The 14,648-nt window shown below is 39.0% G+C and overlaps 1 protein-coding gene across 2 annotated transcripts; it reads right to left on the minus strand.

Annotated features, from left to right (window-relative positions):
• Positions 1 to 533: 533 nt before the first annotated feature.
• Positions 534 to 11,846, minus strand: LOC124012569. Of its 2 annotated transcripts, XM_046326344.1 has the most exons (3): positions 11,200 to 11,419; positions 3,740 to 5,354; positions 534 to 3,642 (listed from the first exon to the last, which is right to left on the minus strand). In XM_046326344.1, the coding sequence occupies exons 1-2, from the start codon at positions 11,223 to 11,225 to the stop codon at positions 3,740 to 3,742; spliced, it is 1,641 nt and encodes a 546-aa protein (XP_046182300.1). In that variant the 5' UTR covers positions 11,226 to 11,419; the 3' UTR covers positions 534 to 3,642. The 2 variants fall into 2 exon arrangements, with proteins under 2 accessions (XP_046182300.1, XP_046182301.1); XM_046326345.1 differs by lacking the exons at positions 534 to 3,642; positions 3,740 to 5,354 and adding an exon at positions 7,173 to 9,217 and having other exon boundaries at positions 11,200 to 11,846.
• Positions 11,847 to 14,648: the final 2,802 nt, after the last annotated feature.

A 14,648-nucleotide genomic window follows, 5' to 3' on the forward strand; every position in this document is an offset into this window, starting at 1 on the left:
TGGAGAAGCTCCTAAACTCCTGGTTTATTACGCAACAAGCCGTCAGTCTGGGATTCCAGGTCGTTTCAGTGGGAGTGGATCTGGTAGTTCTTATACTCATTACACTCTGACCATCAGTGGAGTCCAGGCTGAAGATGCAGGATATTACTACTGTCAGCAGAGTAACAGCTTTCCATTCACACAGTGTTAGAGCGTCGTACAAAAACCTCCCTCAGCTAAAGAGGAACTGCTCAGTCTCATTAGCTGCAGAGCTTCGGAGTCTCCCATATTCTAATAACAAATTCTTTGAAATATGACACAGCAATACAATAATGTAATTGGTTAGACTGTCTACGGACTATGATAGTGTACATATCTCTCAATATATTCTGCAAAAATGTTAAATCATTGTTAACATACTGGGACCACTAAGGGTATCGAGCTGTAGAAAATGCATTATTTTGAAGGACATGTTGAACAAAATTCAGAATAGGTTTTGATTTTTTTAAAGCTTTGATTTAAATTCATAGCTTTATAAAGACCTGAGAGTGAAGTCCCCAACTTGAACGTTATGCAAAGTCCAGCGTGAATTCTGTTTCCCCAGCCCTCGTCAGCCCAAGTCAGACTCACAAAGCTGCCCCAGTCCCAGAGGGTTTGAGGCTGGGAGATTGTGAGCTGTGGTATCGTAATATTTGCATGGGCAGGGTTACATCATGAAGACCAGTGGATTTAGAACACATGTCTTCAGTATTAGTAACATCATGAAGACCAGTGGGTTTAGAGCACATGGCTTCAGTATCAGTAACATCATGAAGACCAGTGGGTTTAGAGCACATGTCTTCAGTATCAGTAACATCATGAAGACCAGTGGGTTTAGAGCACATGGCTTCAGTATCAGTAACATCATGAAGACCAGTGGATTTAGAACACATAGCTTCAGTATTAGTAACATCATGAAGACCAGTGGGTTTAGAGTTCATGGTTTCAGTATTAGTAACATCATGAAGACCAGTGGGTTTAGAGTTCATGGTTTCAGTATTAGTAACATCATGAAGACCAGTGGGTTTAGAGTTCATGGTTTCAGTTTTAGTAACATCATGAAGACCAGTGAGTTTCTCTTAGGGGTTCCAATGTATCATTGGATCCCCTAAGAGAATACTTTCTAAAGCTTTAGGAATAACATTACATCGTTAAGCCATTGAGAAGTAGAGGGGGACTGAGCAGACTTCCACTGGAGAAGAATTCCACGGTGAGCTAATAAGGATGTAAAAAGCAACAACATCGCCAGAACAAGTCTCCTGGAATACCAAAAACAGCTATCAAGGTACATTGCTGCAGGTTCATTTCAAGCACCCCAGATAAAGTTTTTAAAAATGAATCCCAGTAATTTTGTAGTTTAAAGCATTGAATGAACATGTGACTAAGGTCATATGGTGAGACATGACATCTATCACACTCATCATTTACATTTGGATATATTTCAGACAATCTGGATTTGAAAAAATGCACTCTATGTAAAACCTTACATTGTATGAGACCAAGATGAGCTCAAGATGCAATGGAGCATTCCCTATCAATAGCCTCGTCCCACCACTCCTGTGTAAATTCAACACCCATTTCCCATTGCCAAGCAAATTTTGTTTTGTTGGTGGAGTGTTTGTCCAATGACAAAATACACAGATAGATCTGAGAAATGACTGCTTTCTGTCGAGGTAATAGAGTCAATATACCATCCCAGGATTAGCAAGGGGGTGGAGCAGGGAAGCCAGAAAATTGGGAGGAGACACAATGCCTAATTTGAAGGTAACAGAAAAAGTGAGATGGAGGCAAAAAGTATTTAGAGGCCAGGTTGGGAAAACTAGAAAAAAATAAATGTACATATAAGTCTTGGAAGGACTTTATTACCTTTCCTCGTCCAGTGAAAGAAAGCATTATCTATTAGAGAAGCGGGGAATAAGTGATTCCTGTCAATAGTAGATGCAGAGGAGATTTTAAAATACAGTTGAAACTGGTACCAAATCTTAAGTGTGGAAAGCACTACAGGTTTGCAAGTATAGAGAGAGGGGGATGTTGGTAGAGAAAAGCAGAGTAATGCAAGAAGAGAAGCAAAAATACAAGAATGCGCCTTTAGGTGGCACCATGAGGTATCTGGAGCATGTAACCAGAAATAGTATAAAACGCTGGGTAGTGCCAGGCCTCCACTAAACTTGAATCTCTGAAGTAAAGATCTATTGACTCTGGGTACCCTTCCTCCCCAGATAAATGTGGTAACCGCCTGATTGATTGACTTTAAAATAAAATAAAACACTTTGGTAAAAACAATGGGATAGATTGAAATAGAATTTGGGTAAACTGTTCATTTTTACAGCATTAATCCTTCCTATAAGTGATCGTGGTAAGCTTCCCCATCTCTGAAAATCAGTTTTCATTTGCGCAAGAAGGGGAGGAAAGTTTGCAGAACAAAAGAGCATATAATGAATTTCAATCCAAGGTATTTGAAACCAGAGTGGCTAACCGGAAAGAGCAAATCTATCTGCTGGAGCTGCAGCGCTGCTGGATTGACTGGGAAGCACTCACTTTTCTGGAGATTCAGGATGTAACCGGAGAAGGAGGCGAAGTTCTCCAGAATAGAAAGGATAGAAGGCAAACAGGTTACAGGGTTATTTACATAGAGTAACAAATCATCTGCATATAATGATAACCTATGTTCAACTCCTTCCCGTGTTACACCTTGGAAAGAGGAAGATGTCCGTAAAGCTACTGAAAGGGTCTTAATGGCGACGGCAAATAATAAAGGGGACAGTGGGCAACCTTGGTGTGTCCCACGTTCCAGAGCAAAATAATCCGAACGGGTGTCATTGGTACAGACACTGGCCTGGGGAAATGTATACAAGAAACAGATCCATGAGCTACATTTTTCCCCAAATCCATTTTTTTTAAGAACAGCAAATAGGTACTCCCTTTCAATTCTGTCGAATGGACGTCTAGGGAGATTACCACCTCAGGGGAGTTGGAGAATTGTTTAGAATAAATCATGTTAAACTGTGTCCGAATGTTAAAAAATGAATATCTGTCCTTTATAAAGATGATTTGTTCCTGTGATATGAGTCCTGGTAAGACTACTTCCAGACTGGAGTCGGAGCCATTACCATTACCGACTGGAGTCGACACCCTTTCCATTCACGTCTGCCATCGCGGTTGAAACTTTAGTTACAGATCTTCTGCTCCTCAAGTCGTGTGACATTTGCGTCAAAAAGGTCATTTATGAACTCACCAATCAAATCTGATATGTAAGAAAGTAGAATGCAAAGTACAAATTTGGCAAAATTAACGCCTTGTCTACGAGATTCTTCTCCATTCACATGCTAAACCGCAATGTCGATTTTTCGAACAAATATTATATTTGTTCGAAAAAGTATCAATGGATTATCTCACAAAAATATTTCACACATTACAGAAAACTTACAAGAGTAATGAAAATTAATCATTTTGTTTAACTATACATAAACTGTACGTTGAGCAGAGGATCCAATGAATGGATGGCCCAACTATGTAATGGCACATTTAGTTTGACATTAGCACTATAAACATGTCTTAATAATTATTCATTATGCAGGCTCAACTCTCAGCTCTTCCTGTGGTGGTTACTGACAGGATACACCCCTGTAGAAGACAGGAAAGCAGAACAAAATGCAGGTTAACCATATGTTTTCCAATCACGGAGGTATTGGAGAAGACATTAAATGCAATATTTACTCACTTATTCATGAACCAGATTGGCGAAGTTATTCTTCAGCTTTTCTTGCTCTTTCATATCTGTCAGTGTCTTGACTCTCTCGGGGTTGTGATTCCTTTGCGCTTTTTCAATCAGGAGGTCAAGGTATTTGGCTGCGCTCATTGGATTTGGTCTCAGAGCGATCTGATCCAGTTTTTGAACAATGCTGTGTATTTTAAGATTTAAGATGGAGCTGGCAAGGAGTTGCAGCTGAAGTTCCTTCAAAAAGATGATGAGGAACATCTTTGCTGTCAGCGATTGCCATTCCAATTCTTCATACTTTCTCTTTAGGTCTAGGTACGTTGATTCACCTTCTTCTGTTTTAAAGACATAAATAAACTTCTCTTTACAATGATCGTTCCAGCTGCAATTCTTGATGCAGACGGTGCATCTGTCTTGCTGCATGCGTGTACACCCAACATATTCTGTGCAAGGGTGATGGCAAGTTTCCCTGCAAGAATTACAATTTGTTGCCTCCTTGTTTACGGCACATTTCTCCTTCAGACTTACATCTAAAAGAATGGAGAAGTTTCTGTTGGCTTCCATGTCCTCTTGATGTTGTTCTAATTGGTCGCTGACCCTCCTCAGTGCTTCTACCCGCTGCATTGCAACTTGTAGCTGCTTTGTTAATATCTGGACTTCCATTTCCAGTTGTTTGCGTTTCTCTAAAACTTGACGTGTTAATACCAAGCTTTTTGCTTCCATTGTACATAGTGATTCAAAAAACATGGCCATGTTTTTCATGCTCATTTTCCAAGATGATTGACACACCTCATCATTTTCCTCCTCCTCTTCATCCTCTTCATCGTTATGTTCTTCATCATCTTCATCCATTTGTAAACCAGAAAACACATTGTTGAATTTGAAGTAAACAGGTGTACCAAGTTCATTTCTGACACATGGAACTTCTGCCATTACCAGTGCTTGAAGGACTAAAGGCTCCCCACTATCTGCAAAAGTACTGAGTGCCACAATGTTATTTTCTATGTCCTTTCCAAAAATTGAGAGGACAGAATCAAAAATGTACCGCTGTGTAGGTGTGAGGCGCACTTGTGCAGCTTTTACAACAAAGCACACTGCATCAATGTGGTGGACTCCTTTTGGAGATTGAAACAGCTCCTGTAGATTTTTTGTGATGAGTTTGTCTTGCTCTATTCCGCTCGTGTCACCAAATCCTGGAGTATCAATGATGGTTAAAGAAAATGGAATGTGATCACCTTCGTGACCAAAGATCTCATACACAGTGATGGCAGTTGTTTGTGACCTAGTTTGACTTTGACTCTCATCAGCAATGATTTCAAATCTGTATTTATCCTCCCAACCAACGCCAAGGATGTAGTTCACCATCACATTGATGAGGGTTGATTTTCCTGCTCCTGTTTCTCCCATCATCAATATCGTTCGGTTCATTTTGCTCGGGTCCTTTTTACCAAAAGTCCATCGCCTGATATTTTCACTGTCGTGCAGAATCTCTTTCTCTGTCATTAGAAGATACTTTGTTGGAGGTCCTGGACTGGTTTGTTTACAATCTTTGATAATGTCAGCATGCAGAAGCTTGGATCTGGGTTTATATTCTGAACTCATTGCGCTTGCTGATTGCCTGTAAAAAAATATATATAAAAAAATGTAAATTAAACATGAAATACCAGGGCAAAAATGGAATGTATAGTAGGCCTACACATATTTAATACAGAACACACTATATTGCGCTTATGGTGGGGCTGTGTTTTATTCTTCCTGGTATTGCATCCTAAAAATTTGAATGCTTTTGTTAAGGATTTAACTACATTCAGGGATTGTGGGACGTCTTCTACGTTAATCCTGATTCGTATAATCTTTTTTCTAAAAGTACAAATTAAACCCTGAGTATTTTGAGTAAAACAACAGTGCTATCTGATATTCAAGAAACATCCGAGAATCACTACCAAAGCTGTTAAATATGCAAATAGAAAAGGTTTAAATTCCTGTTGGTTTATGGTGACCCCTGTTATGTCCATATCTTTTCTAATTATCTCTGCTAACATGATGACTCATGGAAAATAAGAGTGGGGAGAGTGGTCAGCCTTGTTTAGTCCCTATCTCAAATGGGAATGGTTCAGAAGTGCTTGCGGTGCTTATATTGTTTTAAGCATTTCTTAAGGGAAAGTCAATTATTAAAATAAAGTAAAATTCTAAAGTAATATAAAGTCAAATGATTTCAATCCCCACGGGTGTGACAACTTAAAAGTGCTTTCGTCGCGTTAAGAAAATGGGATCCAGATCGATCGCTGTAGTGTAAAAGCATTCTTAATTTTCCTGGACTGTTAGGCTGTCCATTAGACCTTCCAAACAGGTGGTCCCCTGCGATTAGATGCAGACACTTGCGAGGCATTATCAGTCATACTTCACTTGCAATATGCAAGATGCTCATATGCATATATGATCTAAATTAGATATACTGTTGGTTGAAAATAAAACCATTTTTAATAGAACATAGTCATGACATACCTGGACTGATGCATTGCTATACATGTGAAAACAAAAAAAAGACAACATTCCATGATGTGGATAGATGTGGATGTAATCCACCCGGAACTTAGGCTGCATTTACACTGACAGCCCAATTCTGATATTTTTTCCACTAATTGGTCTTTTGACCAATCACATCAGATCTTTCCATCAGATATTTTTCAGAGCTGATCTGATTGTTCAATAGACCAATTAGTGAAAAAAAATATTGTGCTGCCGTTGTAACCGCAGCCTTGGTGATCTAATTTGAAATCACTGCAAATTCTATTTAAAGTTTACTAAAGTTGTTTGTGCAATAACAGTGCTGATTCTAATGCCTGTTGTCACAAGACACCTCAACAGTTATGTTCCATTATGAATGTTCTTAAGAGTGATTGATTCAATACATGGAAATGAAAACAATTGGTAAAAAAAACACCTACTGAAACAAAACATACAATGACCATTACATTGCAATGTCTCCACATCACCACTGCTCTACATTCTGTTTGACTGTAAAAAGTTAAAAAGTATTGCACAATCAACATTACTACTACAGTATAGTACTACAGTATAGGAACCAACTTAATAGTTTCAAGATACATTTTGTGACTTAGTATCCAACTAACTAATGATGTTTGATACACAAATCATTGTCAACTGTTAACCTATTGTTGCAGTCCAATATGCTCCTATTGGATATTTTCATTATGAGCATAATCACATCATCACGTTGCAGTAAAGATGTCCCTCGACATAGTGCATCTTGTAAATATGTTGATTTGCACCCACGTTTGCCCTCAGAACAGCTTCAAATCGTTGGGGCATGGACTCTACAAGGTGTCAAAAGTGTTCCACAGGGATGCTGGCCCATGCTGACTCCAATGCTTTCCACAGTTATGTCAAGTTGGATGGGTGTCCTTTGCGTAGTGGACCATTCTTGATACACACTGCTGAGCATGAAAAACTCAGCAGCGTTGCAGTGTCAGCGTTGCAGTTCTTGACACACTAAAATCAGTGCGCTTTGCACCTACTACCATACCCCGTTCAAAAGCACTTACATTTCTTTGTCTTGCCATTCACTCAATTGTCTCAAGGCTGAAAAATCCTTCTTTAACCTGTCTCCTCCCGTTCATCTACACTGATTGAAGTGGGTTTAACAGGTGACATCAATAAGGGATCACAGCTGGATTCCCCTGGTCAGGTAATGTCATGTGAAGAGCAGATGTTCCTAATGTTTTGTGCACTCAGTGTCTATGTCAGCTTTTGTTTGAGGACCTCTTCTGTCAAAAAATACTTTTGAATTGGTTCTCTATCATGATGGCCTGACAACAGACAATGTGCTGGGCCAGATGATTCCATCAATCCTTACTCAATCTTACTGGTTTGTATAGCTAATCATGCAATGTACATCCTTTCATTTTTTTAAGAACCCATCCCGTGCCTTGTTCAGGTTTTTCCTTGGTCATTGAAGATATCAGCAGAGCTTTTGCCTTCATTTCCTGAAGTTTCTTTACCCTGTTGATATTTTCTGTTTCTCTATGAATCAGAAGATCAATGTATTCCTCTGCTGTCAATGGATTGGGCCTTAGTGCAATCTCCTCCAGCCGTGCCACACATTTGTATGAAGTCTCAAGCAGTTTGTTTCCTTTGTCTTCTGATTCTTGTATCTCAGACTGAATCTTTTCCTCCACATCCTCCGCGGTGATTTTTCCACCTAGTCCCTGTCCATACTCAACTTTTATATTATTGTATGTTTTCTTCACAACTTTTGGAGTCATCTGGTATACCACCTTTTCTTTGACATGATCTTTCCAGGAACATTTTCCAGGGCAAATTTTACACTGGCAGTTTCTCATGGCTTCACAAAGAAATAACAGCTTCTGTGGGGCTAATGGACACCTTAGATGACAAGTCATTTCACAGTTGTTGCAGTTGGTTGCCATCTTTTCAGAATCAACCCTTACAAGCTCATTAGTGGTGACCAGAAATTCAAAATCCCTTTGAGCATCTATCTTTTCCTTGTTTTCTTTCAAGACATTTTGAATTTCTTTAAGTTCGATCTGTTTGTCAAGGGTTATCTTTAGCTGATCTTCTATCCCATCAATACAAGCCTCAAGATGTCTGCGTTCCGCTAGCACTTCTTGGGTCAGCTGCAAGCTTCTTGTTTCCAGCGTTGTTAGTAGGTTGATGAACTTTGTCATGCTTTTCTCTCCCATTGCCCAACTTCTTTTGTTATCTGTTATTATTTGTGGATCAGCTGATCTGTTTGTGAAAGATGTAATGTTGAATTTCAGTTTCTCTTTTGAACATGGAATCCCTGCTTCCTTAATGGCTTTAAGAGCAGGGGGAGGATGCTTGCCTCCTCTTGCAAATGTGATAAGTGCAAGGATATTGTTTTCAATGTCTTTTCCAAATATGGAAAGGATGGACTCAAAGATATAGCGTTGGGTGAGGGTGAGACGAACCTCATCCTCTCTAACAACAAAACACACGGCATCAATTTGGTGCACTCCATTTTTGGACTTAAACAATTTTTGAATGTTTTTAGTAATGAGTTGATCTTGTTCAATCCCATTTGTGTCTCCAAATCCTGGAGTGTCGATGATTGTAACAGAAAAAGGAACACGGTCCCCTTCATGGCCAAAGATGTCATACACAGTGATGGCAGTAGTTTGAGATGCAGTTTGACTCTTTTTTTCATCTGGGATTAATTGGAATCGTTTGTTGTCCTCGAAATTGACCCCAAGGATGTAGTTGGCAATATAATTGATGAGAGTTGATTTTCCCACTCCAGTCGCTCCCATGAGTAACACGGTTTTGTTTGCCTTCAGATTATTTTTGCCTACTGTCCATCTTCTAACTGTTCCCTCCTCATTCAGGTCAATTTTGATATTATCCAATGGATGAATTTCAATCGCCTGGTGTCTAGTTAGCGAAGGGTCTACATTTGATCCAGTGATACCGCTTGTGGCCCTGTAATGAGAATATACATACAGGACTATCAATCAGGAGAAAAGTATTGTCACCATGGAAACTCATACAACCATACTATGTGCCAACTTCATAAGGAATTTGGGTCATTCCACGTGATAATTAAACATATATTTTCAGAACATTTGATATTTTTCTGAAATACAGTACAAAAACATATAATTTAGATGAAAGATCTTTATTTAATATTCAGACTTCTTCTTCTGTATCTAAAATGGTTATCGAGAAAAAGTGTATCAAAGTTTGTATAATCATTACATTACAAATCGTCGAGCAAAGTATATTGAGTTTTGTTGTTTCAATTTGGCATATCACTGTCGGGAAACACATATTTTAAGGATGGGCATCGTTTTGTTTCATTTTCCAATGATCGTTTCTGTGTGAGAGGTGCAGCTGTGGAATTTTTGACTCGTTGTTTTGTTTCATTATCCAATGACAGTTTCTGTGTGAAAGTTTTCTGTGTGAGAGGTGCAACATTTGACATGCTATAACAATCAAACGTTTGGACATACCTACTCATTCAAGGGTTTTTCTTATTTGTACTATTTTCTACATTGTAGAATAATAGTGAAGACATCACAACTAGAATGCCAAGAGTGTGCAAAGCTGTCATCAAGGCAAAGGGTGGCTACTTTGAAGAATCTCAAATATAAAATATATTTGTTTAACACGTTTTCGGTTACTACTGTACATGATTCTATATGTGTTATTTCATAGTTTTGATGTCTTCACTATTATTCTACAATGTTGAAAATAGTAAAAAAATAATAATAATAATTATTGAATGTGTGTCCAATCTTTTGACTGGTACTTTATGTGAATATGTCAATATACTGACTTGATACCTTTCTTTAACCAGGTAAGTCTGTTAAGGATAAATTATTATTTACAAATCCTGCTGACACCGGCCAAACCTGGATGACACTGGGCCAATTGTGCACCGCCCTATGGAACTCCCAATCACGACCAGTTGTGATACAGACTGGAATCAAACCAGGGTGTCTGTAGTGATGCCTCAAGCACTGAGATGCAGTGCCTTAGACCACTGTGCCACTCGGGAGCCCTAATATACCTGAATATAGTCACATAATGTTACTTTCTCTTAGAACATATTCTAGATTTTACAGGTTTCACCCTAATTAGGTGTGCAGCCAGCAAAAAAACTGTTTTGTGAAGACAGGAAGGTAAGCTGAGTGACTCGTTGGGCAGTGACTGTGGCTGCCATTGTAAAAAGTATTCATAAAACATCTGACTTAATTTTCTTTGCAAATGCAAGGGCTTGATTAAAATACTAATGATTACTTGCATTCACTGGCGCAACAGTATTTTTGTAAAAAAATGTATCCAGTCGGATAAAGACTCCAAACAGCATACCCTACTAGTACAGGACCTGTTAATTTCCAAATCTTGTGTTAAAGAAATACAGCTCCTAATCAACTTGAATGTTTTTTTCTATCAGGGAAAAAGTATGACCTTCAGTTTGTCATTTGGTCCTTAACTTTTAAATATAATATTTAAGAAGAATATTACTTTTTGCTGTAAATGTATATTTGCAGTAATATTTACAGTATACTCTGGCACACATTGCTTTTTTATTATACAAATAATTTGCTTTCAAAAAGTAAACTTGGAGCATATTGTTTATTCTAAGTTCTAAGTAGGGGCAGGTATTCTGCAATTTGGACAATGTGGGGAAAAGTACTAAAATATATTTAAATGTAAGCAAAACATACATCCTTTCTAAAGTATCATGAAGTACATATAAAGCATCAAATAGTACAAAGAAGTGGGTCCAACATTTCTTACATTTAATTGAGTTCAATACCATCCTCAAAATGATGTTGTTTATTCAACCATTTATGTCCTCTTACCTTTACTTACCATGGATCTTATTACAGCATCTCAAAATACTAGACACACAACTGTGGTGCACTGTGAAACCCATTGACTTAAAGAAATAGTACCTCTCGGTCATGGAAATGGAAGCCATTTTCTTCTCTTCTGGTCACTTCTGTTAAGAGTTACGTAAATTTGAATCTGGTATCAGGATAAATATAACAATGAGTCACCGATTGTATACTATGCATTTTTAATTAGCTAAGTAATAAATGGCAAATGCAACATTCGTATATACGGGCTCACTGTAATACCACGCAGGGCAGAACAGAGAACTGACAGGATGTACGTAAACAGTGTTCTTATACTGGATAGACATAGTTCCAACCCGTCTGTTGGCCTATCACAGTAGAGGCTGGGCGTGGTTTAAACTTGCTCAGCCTATCGCGGGCGCTCAGGCGGGTCCCTGCCTCTTGGCAGTTCTTGGAGTCCTCCCTCTGTTGATGTATAGATTCCTACTGTTCTGGTATCACCACCTAGTTTTAACAGTTGCTCAGTTCCTGCTATTGTGTTGTTCAGTATTTTTCCATCTCAGTTAAACCTTGTGATGAACACCACCCCATATGCCTGCTTAACCACAACTTTGTAAGATACAGCAAGTCACACCATGTGCTCAATATTGTTACATACAAACACAAGGACCTGGGATCTGCTGGGCTGTTATCTACAGTTTTGCAACATGCAGGTCACACCATGTTACTCAGTTCTTGTCACACACACACAAACAGGCAAGTAGATCTAGCAAGCAGTTGTTAACTCTCATGATTATGCTCAAGTGCACAAATGCAGATACTTCACACAGCCAACATCAGATAATATTTAATCATATATATATATATATATATATATATATATATATATATATATATATATATATATATATATATATATATATGGTAATGGTTATAATGTAAAATACAGAATCCCACAATCACCCCTTTTTTGTGAATAAAAATTCAACAATTAATCATATAACAGTTCAAGTTTAAAATACCTTCATGTCCTGCATTCGATCCCACTATGTACTGGATTGGCTACCAGACACCTAGGAACTTAAAACCCTCATGTCAAAAGAGAACAACAGTTCATTTAAAAACAGAATAAAAGAAAATGGTGTTAAATTGAAGTCCCCCTTTTGACACCCGCTAGGGTCAGCGGTCCCAACATAGTAATATGTTAATAGCATTTCATGAAAATAATAAAAAGTTTCTTCTTATTATTTTTTTTTACAGAAAAACAGAAAAGAAAAATCAACCAAGAAAAAAATAAACAAGTGATATGCTTTTGTCTCCCCCTTTTGACAAAAACAGGATAAGACTTTACTGTTTATTGAAATGTAAGATGTAGGATAAAACTTTGGTAATGGAAAACAGAGTGAAGCAGAGCAAAGCATTATTATAAACCATCTGGTCCTCTCAGCTACTCCTATCCTGCACCAGTTGGGCTTCATGCCACCCAGGGACTCCAAACCTTCACAACAGGGAAAACAAACATACTGGAAAGAAAATTTAGCATAAAACAAAAATGTAAAAGAAGGAACTGTGGTGGTGTAATATTTATTATACTTCCTCACCCACAGCATACCATCATCCTCAGTCAGTCCCATCCTCCCCTGAAAGCTTGATTCAGTATCAGCATCTCCAACTGGAGCATCAAGCAAAGGCATCATGCCTGAAGCCTTCACCACATCTGTAACATACTTCTTAAAACACAGTATGATGCAAGCAGCACAACACATAAGCAATAAAAACACTACAATTAGGGTCAGAAATACAGTAACCACCATACTAGTGTACTTACCAAACCAGGCTCCCAACCAAGAGAACAGTCCAGACTCCTCCACTCCCGCCATGGTCCTCATCTCAGCAGATAGTGCATCAAGCCCACTAAGGGCCTTAGATATACTACCATCTGGACTGGTGTTATTAGGAATATACGTGCAACATTGTTCACCGAACATCTTGCAGACACCCCCCTGACTGACAAGAAGCATATCCAAAGCAAGTCTATTCTGTCTGGCAACCCTAGATATGGCCTCAAGCTGTTCAGACATACCAGTGAGTGCATCACGGGAGTAATTCACAAAACGCTGTTGATTATAGTAGATATAATTAATCCATGCAGTCTGTCTAACATCCACTATGGCTGGAACCATAATAGGTATTAAGTGCCAGAGTACATCATTCCTACCCAAGGCCTGAAAAACTCATGGATGGAATGTTTTCAGGTCCCCTGGATACAGAACCCAACAACTGTTCAGCAGTAACATCAACAATGGTCAGTGGAATTATCAAACTGGTCAGAGCACACGTACCTTGCCAGTCTCCTCTAAGAATGGGTCTCAGCACTCTTTTGGGTCCACATATCCACCACACATCAGCCAGACCACTAGTTTGGTTTAGGCCTGCAACTGGCCAAGTGGCATTAATGGTTATGTTACTACTGCAATCAGCTTCAGGCAACCTCCCATAGTCTATGCCATTACCTGTACCCGTGATACAACTGTAATTGCCCCCATATGTCTTAACACCCCAAGGGGCCCGATGAGGAGGTACTGTAGGAAACACAAGGCTCAAAGAGGAACAGAGAGTTGAATTGGGCTGAACCTGGTAAAAACCTCTCAGAATACACAACCACCCCTCTCTTTCTCCTATAGCAAATGGGTGTGTAGCCAGAACAGGTCTAGCATGACTACAAATAATGCAGTCCTTTCTTTTCAGGGTTTTAGCTGTATACCTCATATAGGACAGCCACAAATTGTCCCTACCATCTAAACCAGTCTCAGTGCCTAATTGATCAATAGCTGAATAGTCTCTAACGTTAATTACCTGAATGGGATTTGACACAGTGGTGGTGGGTGGCAGGTTCGGTCCAGGGGTGGTAGAGGAGTGTGTCTGGCTCTGGTTCGTCTGAGACCTCTGTGGTTTTGGCAGCACCTTAATAGAAAACAGGCCCATCATGTCGTCCCCAGCCCTTTCCTGTCCAAGGGTGTAAGTACCTGCATCAGAGAGCTTAATGGTTGATGGTTAGTACAGGTTGATGGTTGATGGTTAGTACACCTTTACAGAGTTCAACAGTGCTCCCAGGTTTCCCCCATATCATGGAAAACCTATCCACCATTTGTGGGATCCCCTATGCTATAAGGATACCCTCTTCTCCAATCCCAGAACTGTCCCAAATTGGTTATCATGTAATCCCCATACGGACACCCTCCCACATTACACAGGTACACTGGCACTCCTGTACACAGGTGTTAAAACCTAACACAAATATCTCAATTTCTTCCCTGCCCTGTTGGCTCAAAATATGTCCCAAATACTTAACATGAGTCTACCATCATTAAAACTTATCCTAGCTAATTTTCACACCACATTCAGAGAAAATATAATGAAACTATAATGTAAATTTCACTGCCTTTTTGTATTACAAATGACCCTAGATTCTCCATCCAATGAGGCTGATCAGACCACAAAGGAAAGCTACAATGGAGGTCATAAGTCATACCATATTAGACATA

The sequence above is a fragment of the Oncorhynchus gorbuscha genome, linkage group LG24 (assembly GCF_021184085.1).
Source record: "Oncorhynchus gorbuscha isolate QuinsamMale2020 ecotype Even-year linkage group LG24, OgorEven_v1.0, whole genome shotgun sequence".
Classification (NCBI taxonomy): Eukaryota; Metazoa; Chordata; class Actinopteri; order Salmoniformes; family Salmonidae; genus Oncorhynchus; species Oncorhynchus gorbuscha.

What these genes read in the sequence shown, in the direction of transcription:
- LOC124012569 (XM_046326344.1), bottom strand. Translation starts at nt 11,225, where the DNA reads ATGGCTTCCATTTCCATGACCGAGAG. An exon ending in TCCATTTCCATGACCGAGAG is followed by an intron (nt 5,355 to 11,199) that starts GTACTATTTCTT and finishes ATTTTTTTACAG; the next exon opens with GCAATCAGCAAGCGCAATGA.